General features: G+C 43.1%; 1 protein-coding gene across 2 annotated transcripts in view; it reads left to right on the top strand.

Annotated features, from left to right (window-relative positions):
- The window catches only part of LOC136296269 (musculoskeletal embryonic nuclear protein 1), a 40,767-nt gene extending 29,856 nt beyond the window's left edge, over positions 1-10,911 (top strand). Inside the window, exons 8-11 of one of the 2 annotated variants that reach the window (XM_066195221.1) lie at positions 447-557; positions 1,910-1,925; positions 10,236-10,352; positions 10,572-10,911. In XM_066195221.1, coding sequence (XP_066051318.1) covers positions 447-557; positions 1,910-1,925; positions 10,236-10,352; positions 10,572-10,678 — 351 coding nt within the window. In that variant the 3' untranslated portion in view covers positions 10,679-10,911. Of the gene's footprint in view, positions 1-446; positions 558-1,909; positions 1,926-7,303; positions 7,485-10,231; positions 10,353-10,571 lie in introns of those variants that run through there. The other variant, XM_066195220.1, reaches the window with a different exon arrangement.
- The last annotated feature ends 2,976 nt before the right edge of the window (positions 10,912-13,887 follow it).

The following is a 13,887-nucleotide window of genomic DNA, read 5'->3' as shown; positions in this document are numbered from 1 at the left end:
ATTCAGCTGAAAGATGGGTGGTTTCTTTGAAGGTGAGTTGGTTTAGCTTTAGTAAGTTAATGCAACTTTTTTGTGTGATAAATAGTTCTATTTATATGGGGTTTGCCAGGTAATGGTGTAATTTATATGGGGTTTTGCCTTGTTACCAGTGAGGATCAAGACCTCAAATATTATCTCAAGCCACCTCTGCTGTTCTGGCCTCACTCTTTGGGTTCAGAGTCAGTGGCTGTAGTGAGATTAACTTGCATCCATCCTTCTTCAAAATTTACTGGAGGTTTCCAATAGCATCTTCAATGGTATTTGATAGTGTTGCAGTAAATCCTAATTGTGTTCTGGAAGCTCTTTCGTGAGCAAATAATAAGGTGCTTTGCAAGCATAAAAAAGAGTTTAAAAGTAGAAAGGCGTGTAACTGCTGCATGTGCTCAGAAGCTGTAATTTGTTTCTAGATCCTTATTTCAGCAGACGATGAGATGGAGGAGTCAGACACTGAGGAGGACCTGTGCAGACTGACCAACTTGAAGCCCATCAAGAAGAAGAAGCATCGCTTTGGTCTGCCCGTATGACACATTCCTTGGCCTGTGGACTTGCAGGTTTCATGGCAAAAACTTCTGTCCGTGGGGTTTAATGTTGCAATTGCATCTCCCTTTCCAACTGACTTAAAAGCAAGGTCTACCAACAGAAGGCAAAGGAGTTGGAAGACTTCGAGTTCAGTTGCACTACAAACACACTGACCAATTATGCAAGAATGTCTCCTCATCATGTGTGGAAAATGGACAAGTCACAGGATTTGTGTGGGAGGTGTCAGAGAAGATCAGAGAAAACAGATCCAGAATCTTTCACTTTCAGTTACTGATGGGACAGTGTACGGAGTTCTCAAAAAGGCATCAGAGTTGACTATGTTAAAGGACTGTGTTTTATTACTAAAACTGGCTTTTGCAGCATAATTCCTAGAGCAGAATAGTTTATGGTTACAAGCTGTAACTTAACATATTTTTTTAAGTACAAATGTTTACTTGCTACCGGGTACCTATGGAACTAATAGGTGGAACAAAGATTTTTTTCCAAGTCTTCTCAAATCTATCTGACTATTTTATATTTAAGTTATATTTTCATACGGTTGTATTTAAAGATTCTCTTTATCAGAGAAAAGGGTACAGTTCCCTTTTTTGTGCAGAACAGGTCAAAAGATTTGTAGTGAAAATCTTATTTATCCTTGTCTCCTGATTTAAGACAAAGGGATTGCAAAGGGAAAAGCTCTCTGTCACTGCTGAAGTCACCAAATATCACTAAAAAATGCCATCCTATGTGTGCTCTTGACAATATAATTTGAAAATACCTTTTTCAGTAGGAGGTGGTGTTTGCATATTTGACAAAGTGCGCTTTAGTGTATAACAAAAATCCATTGTGATAAGTTATTTGTGAGCTGAGCATCTATGGATGTGTCTAATTATTTCTGTTTCTGCAAGTCTCTTGTGCATACCACTCAAATGACCCAAAAGAGATGGAACATTTCTGAGACTTTTCCTATTACAGGGCCTACGGTACAGGACTGTGATCTGATTGAAGCAGTTGTACTAAAATATTGCAAATACGATTCTGTCCCTTGGTTTTTGTTGAAAAAGCAGTCTTCTATTTAATGTGCTTAACAGGAACAACAACTATATTTCTCCTGTTTAATTTCCATAAAGTCTCATTATCCTTCAGTTGTAAAAGAAGAACCCTGAGGGGTACAGGGCAGTTGTTACCACATCATTTCTGAGATTTTCAGTGTCTCTTCTGATAATTGAGAACACGTGGTGATCTGAAACCTAGCAGACATGTTTTCAGTGACATCCTTTTGCTTTGCATAATTTCTAAATGATTGTTTCTGACAGCTTTCCTTGCTTAGCTGAACCTTGTGGAGGACAAGGCGATGTCTCAAAGAGGTGACAACAGATCTTAAATGCAAATCTGTTGTAGTATATGGAGACTAGAAATATTCCAAGCCTTAAACCAGTTTCATTGGAAAACTGCTCAGAACTTTTTAAGACTTTTTACATTTTTTTATAGATTTACTAGGTCTTAATGTGATTTATTATCCAGACCACTTAACTGGGCCTTAGTAAATACTGAACTGTGCATTCCCGTGCTTACTTTCACTATTCCAGCATCCCTTTTCCCAGTGGCTGCTGAGGGGACACGATGCTCTGACACCTCAGGGTGTCCAGCCAGCTCAAAGGGACACTTACCACACCTGAGGTTTTAGTTGAGTCACTGACCTTTGTTACTGAGCTCTGAAATGTAAGAGCTGCAATAAGTTACAGTACTAGTGTTTCCTTTAGACTAAATCTAGAAACTAATGATGTTGGAGAAGGGAGAGGCGGACACCAGGTGGTCGTCAACCAAGCTCGTTTATTGTTAATTCACACAATGCTTTTATAATAACACTAATAAGCTCATGCATATTGCAAAAGTTAAGCTCAGGATTGGTGCTCAGACTAAAAGTCAGCTACGCCTCTTTCTACATTTCTTTGTGGTTACATAGTTTGAGTAAGTTTTAGTTTTACCGTGCTTCTCCCTCATATCTTTCAGCTACAAGGTCTTGTTATCGTATCCCAGCTGTGCTCAAGGACATGCGAAGCTTACTGCCTTGCTGGTTTTCATGAGAGTGCCTGTGTGCTCAGCAAAGCTCTCTCATGTCTGTGTGACCTTTTGCAGCTAGCCAGTTATCAATCACACTCTCCACATAATGACAGCGGACACTTACCTGAGTTTTGACATGGGGGTGGGGATGGGGAAATGTCCCTAATCAGTGTTGCCTCTGGTATGGGGGGGTTGGGGGTTTTTTTGTTGATTGTGTGACTCACATCTTCTCTTGACTATTGACCACTGGGCAGGCGCAGATCTCCAAAAGCACAGTCCTTCAAGGAATTCATCAACAGAATAGTCTCCTACAGCTCACTTTTCCAAAGGGATTTAAGAGCTAGGACTGGCTCTTGTCACAGTCGTCAGCATTTATTTTTTTTACCATAGGATTTGTTCTATTTCAGATAGTGCACTACTGACCATGTGCTGTGTCCCAGTGCAGAGCCATGGCTGTCCTCACCGGCTGAGATAACTGAGCAGCGCACACCAATCGAACTGTACAAGCTTGCATCTTACCTTCCTTTTCCCTCCTCCAGTTACTTCAGTTATCAAAATGACTCTAGTCTCATGTTTAGTCTGTGAAGTGTAAGTATAAAATTATGGCCTTAATCATGTAAAAATATTTGTTTTGAGCAGACCTCAAGCTTATTGACCAAGTACAACAGTATAAAGTGCTATGGAACAGTTTCTTGAAGATGGTTATAGCAAAGGTTCTGAATGCCTAATTTTTCATGTCTTAAGTGCTTAAATGTCACTTGATGTGAGATCTAGATATGCCTAGCAAGATGATGTAGTAAAGCACTATGATCCAAAGACACAGAAGTATTTTAAATACCACAGTAGTAACAGGAGGAGCAACCTTCAGAGGGGAAAAAATTACTTTCTCTACTAAGACAATAATTTTATTCAGAATTTTAGCTAAATAACAAAATCTGACTGTTTTTTCTATACATTCTTCGTTATCGTTGTGAAAGAGGTGGAAAAGTTTTCCTCTCTGTGAGGTAAAAATTGGAATTCTTGCAGTAATTATGAGTAGGACAGGTCCTTTTGTCTGACAGGCTTGCATGTGTGAGAAGGGAGTGTGTGCTTAGTGCTTCACTATGTCTTACCACTTGTTAAAATATATTGGCAGTGCAGTCTGAAATGGACTTTTCATAAAGAGTTGATCCAGTAGTGATACTGCAACATCACATTTGCATTATCCTCCACTTGTCACTCAGATTTCTGCCTGGCAAATGTACTTCAGGACAACTCACAGCAAAGGTTTAATTCAGGCTGTGCTTAGAAAATAAGATTCTGTTTAATGAAAATAAGCTATGTAGTGAATGCCAAAGTAAGATAAAGGGATTATAACTTGGAGAAGAGACACAGAAATATTGGTGGAGATGGAATTTACCACAAGTGGTCAACCTAAATGTGTTAACTGTTCCTAGTATCTGACCTGTGACACATCTGCGTAAACTTAAAACACTGGTGTTGTCTAATATGTGGTTTCCAAGGTCTGGATTCAATATGTTCAGGTCCCCTTGTCTTACTTTAAGTAGGTGAATGCTATCTGTTAATGTTGCTAACTAAAATGTACTATAGCTTTTCTTCAGGGAAAACTCAGAAACTGAGTTGCAAATTAGAGCAATGCAAAGTGATCCCCTCGGGCAGGTGTCTGCTCTGACCCCTGCCGAGCCTGGGGAGGGGGCCTGGGCTCTCCCGCTCTGCTCAGAGCTGAGCATCACAAGGAATCTCTGCCACTGTGCTTGACTAACCCGTGTTTGCAACTTTGCTGTGCTTTTTACAGGAGAAACCAGTAGTGAAAGCAAATAAATTCAGCCACACCAAGTCAGAGTACATCTACAGCATAGTCATGCAAACTTTCTTAGGTGAAGTTTCCAGTTCAATTACTGAAAATGACTACTATGGTTTTACAAAGTAAAACTGCCGTATCTTTAAAAAAGGGACTCTTTTGTAGGTGTTTTCGTCTTGTGTGGGTATCCATCTCAAACTGAATGTGGGGTTTGTTTGTATGTAAATTCAGAGTATAGCCAATGTGAGCAAAACCAACAGCTGTGTTCTGTTGCCCTCTGTTTGGACCATATTGTTTAATCAGTGGTGTTACCTTAAACCTTGAAGGGTATCTGATGTAATTACATTGTATAATGGTTTACAATAAAGTTTGACTTATTACAGATTTGTTCACTTGTTTTATACTTGTTCTGTTTCAGAGTTCCTGTGTTTCAGTGTTCATGGTGTACTCTTGTGGGAAGCAGGTTCTGCTACTTGAGTTTAACTTCAGCTCTAATTGTGCACACTGTTATGTTGAGTTTAATTTCAGTACATTCATTTACCTTAATGGCAAGTCCCATTTGATCAGGAAGAGCCACTGTTCTAAAGTTGCAAATTTTGTTTACAAGTTTATGAATCCTTGCAGGCTCCTCTCAGATCAATTCCCTGATGAAGGTTTTTTTCAGGGCTGGAGCTGCACAGGGTGGACCTAATCCTGCCTCTGTAACTCCTCTGTAACATTTTCCTATTTTTTTCTTACTTTCCACCTACCACATCCAAGCAGTCCCATACTCACTGCACCCTTACAGGGAACTCAGAGTATAATCTTCAGTCTGCCAACCCTGAGAGGTTGTTAGCACTTTCCTGGAGGGGAAGTGAAATCTTCCCTAGGATTTGGAGACCACAGTGGCAGCTGTGTGTATATTCACTAAATTCTCTATGGTCATTGGCATATTTTAGTTGGAACAATTCCTCCAGCAAAGGAGTTTTCCACAATTTCTATTGCAGTGGGAGATTAAAACTTGTATTTTAATAGCCACTGTTGGGAGCCATCTTGTTCCACTGTCATTCATGTCCCATTTAACAGACCTTAAGGACCTCAACCAGGTGAACAGGATTTCTATTCTAAAATATAAGTAACTGTAGATTTAGGCTGGGTTCTTTGTGAGGAAAAATAGCCCATGGTCTGTGCAAGAAAATAACTGTGCCCTTTGTTGAGTGCTGGTTTACAAAATGTAATTGAAGAGAATAGAACTCTTCAGGCTTTGGGGATATTCTGGAAACCTCAGGATGTGCTGCCTGCCTCTCTAAGCACTTCAGCTGCCCCAAATGGCAAGCAAGGTTCGAGTGGTTTGATTTTGTTTGTGTAGATTAAATTGCTGTGAACTCTGTTGCATTTGAGTGAGGAATATGCAGTACCAATTAACTGAAGCAATTTTAAAAGCTGAAGGGAAAATAATAGTTCAGTGTCTTGAATTCTAAATATTTGCTTTAAATAACTCAATGTTATTTTCCTGTCATAATAGATAGAATAGTGATGCTCGTGGGACTGTAGAGAAACATCTTAGTAGAGAACTGTTAGTTTGTACAATAGAAAAAGAAATCTGTTTTTTCTAAAGTCAAGGTTTTATTCTTCTGTTTTGTTGGCCTCCTAAGGGCACTGCTGCTCTGCAGAAACACTTCCTCTGGTTACTAAGACATGGGTTTAAAATAGAAAATCAAACTAAGGAATATCTAAGGACGTAACATCCAAACTGCTTCTTAGCCTACAAATAATTCCCCCAATAAAGGAGAAGATCTCAGGCCTGGAAAGAGTTCAGCTTGAAGGCAGTTTGAGCACTGGGAGGCCTGGGAGGTAGTTCACAGCCGATAGATCCCACAGTCCTGCTCGTGCAGTGCTGGAGCTGTGGTTTGATGTCTTGTTTTCATAGTGAAAAACTTTTTTTTTTTTTTTTTTTTTTTTTTTTTTTTTTGGTGACCTCCTGTGCTCCTCTGTACCCTAAAAGCACTGGCAGAGCCCGAGGAAAGGCCAGGGCAGATTTCTACTGCTACAACAGTCGATCTCTCTAGTGGAAGGTTTTTGGAGGTCTGCCATGCCTGCCCTTCTCACGTTAACCCCCTGCCTGGAGTCTTGATTCTTTGCAGGTGTTGAGTGCAGTTGAAGAAGCTGAATTTTTTTTTTTTCATGATGTAAAGATTTAGTGTAAGAAAACCAAAAGGGAAACAATCTCCCACTCAGACCTCTCCCAATAATGGAAAACAGAATTCATGCTCAGAGGTGACAGAGCTTTACTTAATTTAAAAAATTGTTTAAAGAACAAATATTGGAAGTTTTGGGAAAGGTTTTACTTCTGCAAGTGCAGTGGAAGCATTTATCTGTGTCTGAGTAAGCTGTTCCTGTACAGATGTGGGTTAAACTTGCTAATAGTGCTGGAAAGTAGAAAGTGATTTTACTCTCTTAGTTGTGTAAGAGCTGGCGCCGGAGCAGGATCAGTGATAGAGCTGTAAGGGTAAAACCATACCTCCTTTATTAACTCTCCAAAAGACACAAAGTATTCTTCTGCTTAAGATCCCTGTGCGAAAGTGATTCAGGGCACAGTTATGCTTTGGACATTAGATTTATATCATCTTTAGAGAACACATATTTTATTATGCTGGGAAAGCAATGCCCCCCCCCCCTTTTTTTTTTCCCCTCCCTCCCCCAAGAGGGTTCAGAGTAAATTTTGAGTGCATAACAACATTTTGTCTTTTAAAGCTATAGATAGAGCCCCAGCGAGCTCCCCGGGAAGCGTTTTTGTAGGGACCAGGCTTCCCCGCGCCCCGCTGCCGCAGCTGCCTGCCCCCGTCAGCCCAGCCCGCCCGAGTCATCGCCAGGAATATATCTCCGACAACAAGAGCCTCCCTCGACCTGAATCATCCCGGCGCTGCTTTGGGAACATGACCCAGCCCGTGACTTCACTCGGATGCTCTATAAAAGTCCGGGAAAACAACAGCCGCTCGCAGAGCTCACAGGCTGGATTTAATCAAAGTCGGGAACGACCTGGGAGGGATTTCAGTGAGGGAGCACCGCAGTTATGTCACAGGTACGGGGACATCTGTGCGCTGCCTGCCCTCGGAGCAGCGCCTGGCAAACCTGCTGCTGGGTTGGATGCTTCGCTTGGGAAAGCTTATTAGCGAGTTCCTCACGTTAACTAGTGAATTCAGCTTTTCTGCTCTGTGACTTGTGTGATTAAAGTATTTTAACAAGTACATTCTTGGGATGGGTTATTTGGTGAAGAAGGAAAGCAGCTGCTCTCTACGTGGTTAATTAATTTACCTTTAAAATGTTCAGGTTTACCTTAAATATTGTTATTTGTGTAGAAAGGGAAAAATCCCCTGCTCTGCTTTGGGACGTTCCACAGAAGGAGGAATCTCTGCCTTTCCAACATACTTTTTCAGATGATTCTGAGATTCTGTTTTGAAATGAATGTGCTGAAATGTCCCTGTGTAAAACTTAGTGTATTAACATGCAGGAGAAAAGAATGTGACTGAACATTATAACTGTTAGGACAAGATATTTGAGACTGAAATTTTGTATAAAATGAACACTTTTATATTCATTTTACAGCTAATTGTTTGTCTTTAATGCATTACCCAATAATCAGTGTTTCAAACTGCTCTTGAAATGAGCTCAGAAATGATGAGCTTGTGTTACATTTGCAACACAAGCTGCATGTGCCTGGCAGAGGTCTCCTCAGCGAGAGAGTTTTACAGGATTGGTGGGATGGATGCTCCTGCGCAGAGAGAACAGCAGAGCACAATTCTTCAGCCACAGAGAGTAACTCAGTTCAGCTGATTTTCTTTACCTCAGAGAAAATGGGACTTAAAACCCAGTTGTATGTCTTGTAAAGTAGCACTTTTTGACTTGCGACAGGAGGAGATAAAGCACAGGCTGCATGCCTGTGCCAGCTAGGAATGACTCCTGGCAAACCCTGCTCACAAATTCTGGCAGCAATTAGCAGTGGTGGGGCTGTGACAGTGGCAGCTGCTGGCCAAGGCTCACCATAACCTCTCCGTGCACCAGCTTTGCTCTTCAGCTGGGACCAACTAATCCACAGCAACTGTCCTGCTGGAAAACCCTCTGTGATCAAAGCATGAGATGGTTTATTTTAAAATAACTGGGTGACATTCAAGAGTTCTGCTCAGCCTGGCTGTATCTTTGTGCATCTCAAGCGGCACCTTTCCTCACCCTGTCCTCAAGAATTCCCTTGTCCCAGTGGGAAGAAGCCTCGCAGTTACTGTCTGTTGCCCATAATGGGTGAAGGACCTTGCAGATTTCACATTTCTCTTAATAAAGCAAGGGGCTTTTTCGCTTCCTGGTTTGGCTGCCTGTGGCAATGGGGGCATGGGCATGAGGGACTGTTCCCATCACACACCAGTTGTCATTACAGAAGGACAGGTGACTCCCTGGCTGTGGGGACCTTTGGTTCACCAGCTGAACAACCATGCACAAGCTGTTGTGAATTTTGAAGGGTCTGTTGCCACTCTTTCCCCTCACTTGCTTTGGCTACTCATGAGTTTTTTCCCCGGAGATCTCGTAAATGTTTTGTTTCCCACAACACATGCAAGTGGGATTGACAGTGAGCTATTCTGAGCGTTCCCAGGAATTTGCAGCAGGCAGAAAACGTGCTCAAAGCTCCAGTGGAGCCAGTCCACCCATCCAAGAGCCAGCCATGCATGCGCTGTCTCTGCAGGCTCTCTGGGGCTCGCTGCTCCAGCCGTTTGCAGCCTTGAGGGATTCGTTTCCCTCCACAACTGTTTTTAGCCTCACAGGCAGTGCCTGGAAGTGTCTGAGTGGGTTCCACCGCTGCCAGAACCCAGATATCAGAAGCCCTGAGTATGTAGCGACGGTCAGAGAAGTTTCTTGTTGATCTTTCAGTGTGTGAACCTATTAGAGTTGGAGTGTGGGGGTCTTCTGTTCCTCTTAATCAAATCCCTGTGCCCCTGAATCTCTCCACGAGGGCTGCCTGGTGGAACACTGAAAATGTGTCCATGAAATAATAAACTGACCGAGGAATGCTTATGGTGTTGACTTCTGCAGAGTGAGGTTGTGTCTGACTGTGGAGTGCAAATTTAAAGACAGGGGTAGGCTGATATGAAGCAATGTTATCCCTATTTCCTTGTAGTGGGATAAACTGTAAACAGATTAGTACTTGGCTGTTGCAGTGCACCACCTGATGATGCATCTGTTTCTGTATTAGATTTCCTTCTCCTTCTTTGGATTCCAAGTCCAATGTTTCAGATGTGTTCTGCAGAGAGCCCTGCTGAGTGCTCAGATGCTTTTGTTCCTTAAATTTAAGATTATTAACTATGGGTCAAGTGTTTATTCCAACTTAAGGCAAGTCCAGATTTGGAATCTCTCGGACCAGTTTCTCAAAGAAGTAGTAAGTAGACTGAGGCACAAGCCCAGTTTAGTAATAAAGTGATTTTTCTTTTCCAAATATTGGACAGATTCTTGAATTACCAATCAGTACTTGCAGAATGAGCAGGCAGAGCTGGACAGAGAAAATCTAAGAATAATTTATTTTTTTTTTAATTAAGCAGTCCATTACTCATTCAAAGGCTTTACAATAAAAAGACAATTTCAGAACAGTAAGAATGGTAGCAGATTCTGGGAGGGGCAGTGAAATTGTGATTATGGGAAGATCTGATGTAGCTGAGTATGTAATCTCAGAACTGAAATAGGTGGAAGATTGTGTAAGCAACTCTCTATGTTGTAGCCTTTGGGTGGTGGCAGCTTTGTTCCCTGTGCTTTGAACTCAAAATACTCATGTGCGGGTCTGTTTCCTAGCCAGCCCCTGTGAAAAAGAAGCGTCCTCCAGTGAAGGAAGAAGACCTCAAAGGAGCCCGAGGAAACCTTACCAAAAACCAGGAAATTAAATCCAAAACCTACCAAGTAATGAGGCAGTGTGGTAAGTCTCCTTGATTGGAAGCAATTAAGCAGAGTAAAACATTGACTTAATTGCCCTTTTTAGTGAAGGGGTCGCCTCTGGAACAGCAGCCTGCTGTTCATCTGATGGACAAGTGAAGTATTTATCAAATGTGTATATATGTATTTCAGCAGCACCAGTTTTACTCCCTGAATTTGGGCGGTATTTCACTGATTGTCTCTCCTGGTTTTCTTTTCCAAGAACAAATGGGCTCCGCAGCACCTTCTGTGTTCAGCCGGGCTCGGACAGGGGGTGAAACAGTCTTTGAGAAGCCTAAGGATGAGCCAGCCAAGAGCGTCTTTGGCTGACAGTGGACCTGGACATGTCTCACTCAAATGATCGTTGTAACATTTTTCAAAATTTCTGTTCCTTACACTAATGTCACCATAGACTCAAGCAGCTCATTCCCACTCTAAGTCCTTAAGTAGGGAATATACCCATGTCAAAGAGTAAAACTTCCATGTTCATTTTTATTACAAGCTTTCTATGTATTGGACAATGTTTGCTATAATTGTTTAATAAAAAAAGGTTGTTGGACTCAGCAGGGCACACTGTGGTGACTCATTTCAGTTTGGGCTCAGATTAATTCCGCGGGCACTTTGGCACTACAGGCGATGATTTCGTCTGTCAAATGCAAAGAAAAGACACCCTGATGGCACAGTCTCACTGTCAGTGCAATTTCTTCACATCTTGCCCTCATCAGGAGGGAGCTGAGGAGGAGCTGATCAAAGGGGCAGCACGGAACGCTGGAGATGTCAAACAGGTTTGTGTCGCCTACAGCGGCACCTCGGCCAGGGCCCTCAGGGTGGCAGCATGGCGTAGAGTGGTGGTTCTCCCCTGCGGGCTTCCTGCTCACGGCTCTCCCCTCACGGTTCCCCCTCACGCTCTTTCCCTCATGGCTCCCCCTTTCCCGGCTCTCCCCTCACGGTTCCCCCTCACGCTCTTTCCCTCATGGCTCCCCCTTTCCCGGCTCTCCCCTCACGGTTCCCCCTCACGCTCTTTCCCTCATGGCTCCCCCTTTCCCGGCTCTCCCCTCACGGTTCCCCCTCACGCTCTTTCCCTCATGGCTCCCCCTCTCCCGGCTCTCCCCTCACACCCTTCAGGGCAGCAATGCCGTGATTTCCCGCCATGCAGCTCAGCCGCGAGGGCAGAGGCCGGGCTCCCAGAGTGCCCCAGCACGGAGGGGAGGATTTCAGCCCGTACCCCCAGTGGCTTTTTCCTCCCGTCCCGCTGGATCAAGTGAGAAGTGGGGTGCCAGAGCCAGCCGCCGTGTCCTGCTTACCGTGGAGATGGGAGCCCCACGAGTGTCTCTACAACACCAGCACACTTTGAGGGGGAGCTGGTTTTTTTTTCAGCGCGGATCACTTCTTGATTTGCTGCATTAAACATCAAACCTCCTTTCTCCCAAACTCCAGAATGTTTCCCCTCAGCTGGATATTTGTGCTGAAACGCAGAGGAGCCTCTGTGGGCACCTGCCATGCTTCCCACACACCCTGAGTCTCTGGAGCACATCTGGGGGTGGTAAGGCCACCTTTGTTGAAGAAATTACTTTTATTTTACACCGGCTATGTGACAGATAATGGCTGGTTTATAGCCGCACAGAAAATTTGGCTTAACAGACACCAGCTTGACCAGCCTAGCTCGAAGTAAGCAAGTCCCTGGATACGACAAGGATCGGTCGGATTCAAACCCAGCCAGAGGACCTCAGCCAGCCCCTGTGAAGCACAGATACATCCAGATCATTGCCAGTGAGCTGGGCAGAGCTGAGACCCTTGACCAATCACGTCTTGTAAGCACAGCAAATTTTAAAACTCTATAGAAGGAGCTGCCAAACAATAAACGAGGCTGTTGCTGCACGATCTCAGTGTGTTCATGTCGCATCCCTGTCTCTGACTTCATAGCGACAAGGCTAGACCTGATTAAGAGGTAAAAGTGATGCCAAAGTTCTCTGTGCACCACAAAATGTATCATAGTTGGCTTTTGTGTCCCAAACACTTGACAGATAAAATGTGACAGTGCCCACGCAGATCCTGGAGAGGCCGTGGAGAGGAGGTGACATAAGGCAGAAGCAAATCCTTTGGCTTTAAGGGGAAAGCCTCCTTAAAGATGTTGCTGGTGCATTGCTTTGCCATGTTTTTTTTTCTTTAAAAGATTATTATCTGCAGCCAGACCTCACCTCTTCGCTTTAGTGGGCACAATTTCTCCGTGGAGCCCAGGCCCCTCACAGGTTCATGGGCAGAGCTGTTTCCCAAGAAAGATCCTTCCAGAGCATGAGAAAAATCATGGTGGAAAAAATTCCTGCCCTGATAATATTGGAGCTGCCTTTGCATTGGGTTTAACAAACCCTCCTTAATTAACCTGAGTCTAGAAGTTGGAAAGGAGGTCGCTCAATAGTTACAGAACTGATGGCGAGGGACAAGTGAGGCAAAACGTTGTTGTTGCTTTCTTTATTGCAGTACAAGGGCCTGACCTGCAGGTTTGCAGGCAGGGTAGCAGGACGGGGTTGCTGTATTTCAGACTCTGCTTTGGATATATTGGTTTAACAAAGCACAGAAACCTCTGTGTCCCACACAGATTCTACAGGGAAGCCAAGTAAGGTGTCTGCCAGAAAAGTGGGATTTGGCAAACAGCTTTATTACCAGGATGTTGTCAAGTTCAATTACTTGTGCTGCTTCCAAGTGTGGCAATAAGGACTGGGCATCTTTTTTGGTCTTCCTGTCTTTTAATGTGGACCTCATCTAAAAAATATGAGGGGCAGAACTGACACTGTAGCCTAAATCTCTGCGGCAAAAGCAACTCTTTAACATCCATGTGATTTTACACTTGGGCATTAGAAAACTGATGACAGATCCACTTAATTAAAGCTTTGACTCTTGCAGCTCTTAGGCCACTAAGTGTCTAATCCTGTGTATTTTAAAGGATTAAAGCATTACACAAGTTGTACAAGTTAATCAAATGTATAGCAGTTTAATTTTTATCTTTTAAAAGACATATATTTACATGTCCTGCTATTAAGGATATGGTATTTGCAAGTAGTATAAACAGTCTGCCTGAGAGGAATAAAGTTCATTTTTTAAAAGAGTTACTTAAAGCACAAGCTTTGTGTTTAATCAGCCTTGTGCAAACCAGGCTCTGCTTAGCACATTCTTTGCAGTGAACTTGTAGATGTCTGGTAAGTAATAAATTATTGAGCTCTGCTTTAGTGTCTCCTTGCAACTCTAAGGCTACTAGAAGCTTGCTGTCTACATGGGCACTTTGTAAAACAGGCATGAAGAAAACACAGATGCTTATATTTCCACAGGATCTTTGTGTTAATTTATGACAATGAATGGCATTTCCTTCCAAGGATCATGGCCAGTTGGGCAGGGAGGCACAAAGGCTGAAAAAGCCATCATCTGTAATATCTCATGTGAATGCTGCCTGTCCTGGCCATCTCCAAATCTCTGAAGAACCTGTGACAATGTTAAGTATGTGCCCTTTCAAATTATTGCTGTGGAATATGGTAGAGATTCCTCCA

The sequence above is a fragment of the Chamaea fasciata genome, unplaced genomic scaffold (assembly GCF_029207755.1).
Source record: "Chamaea fasciata isolate MVZ Bird 193981 ecotype frontalis unplaced genomic scaffold, bChaFas1.0.hap1 SCAF_13, whole genome shotgun sequence".
Taxonomy (NCBI): Eukaryota; Metazoa; Chordata; class Aves; order Passeriformes; family Sylviidae; genus Chamaea; species Chamaea fasciata.
This window is presented reverse-complemented; position numbering and strand designations above follow the sequence as displayed.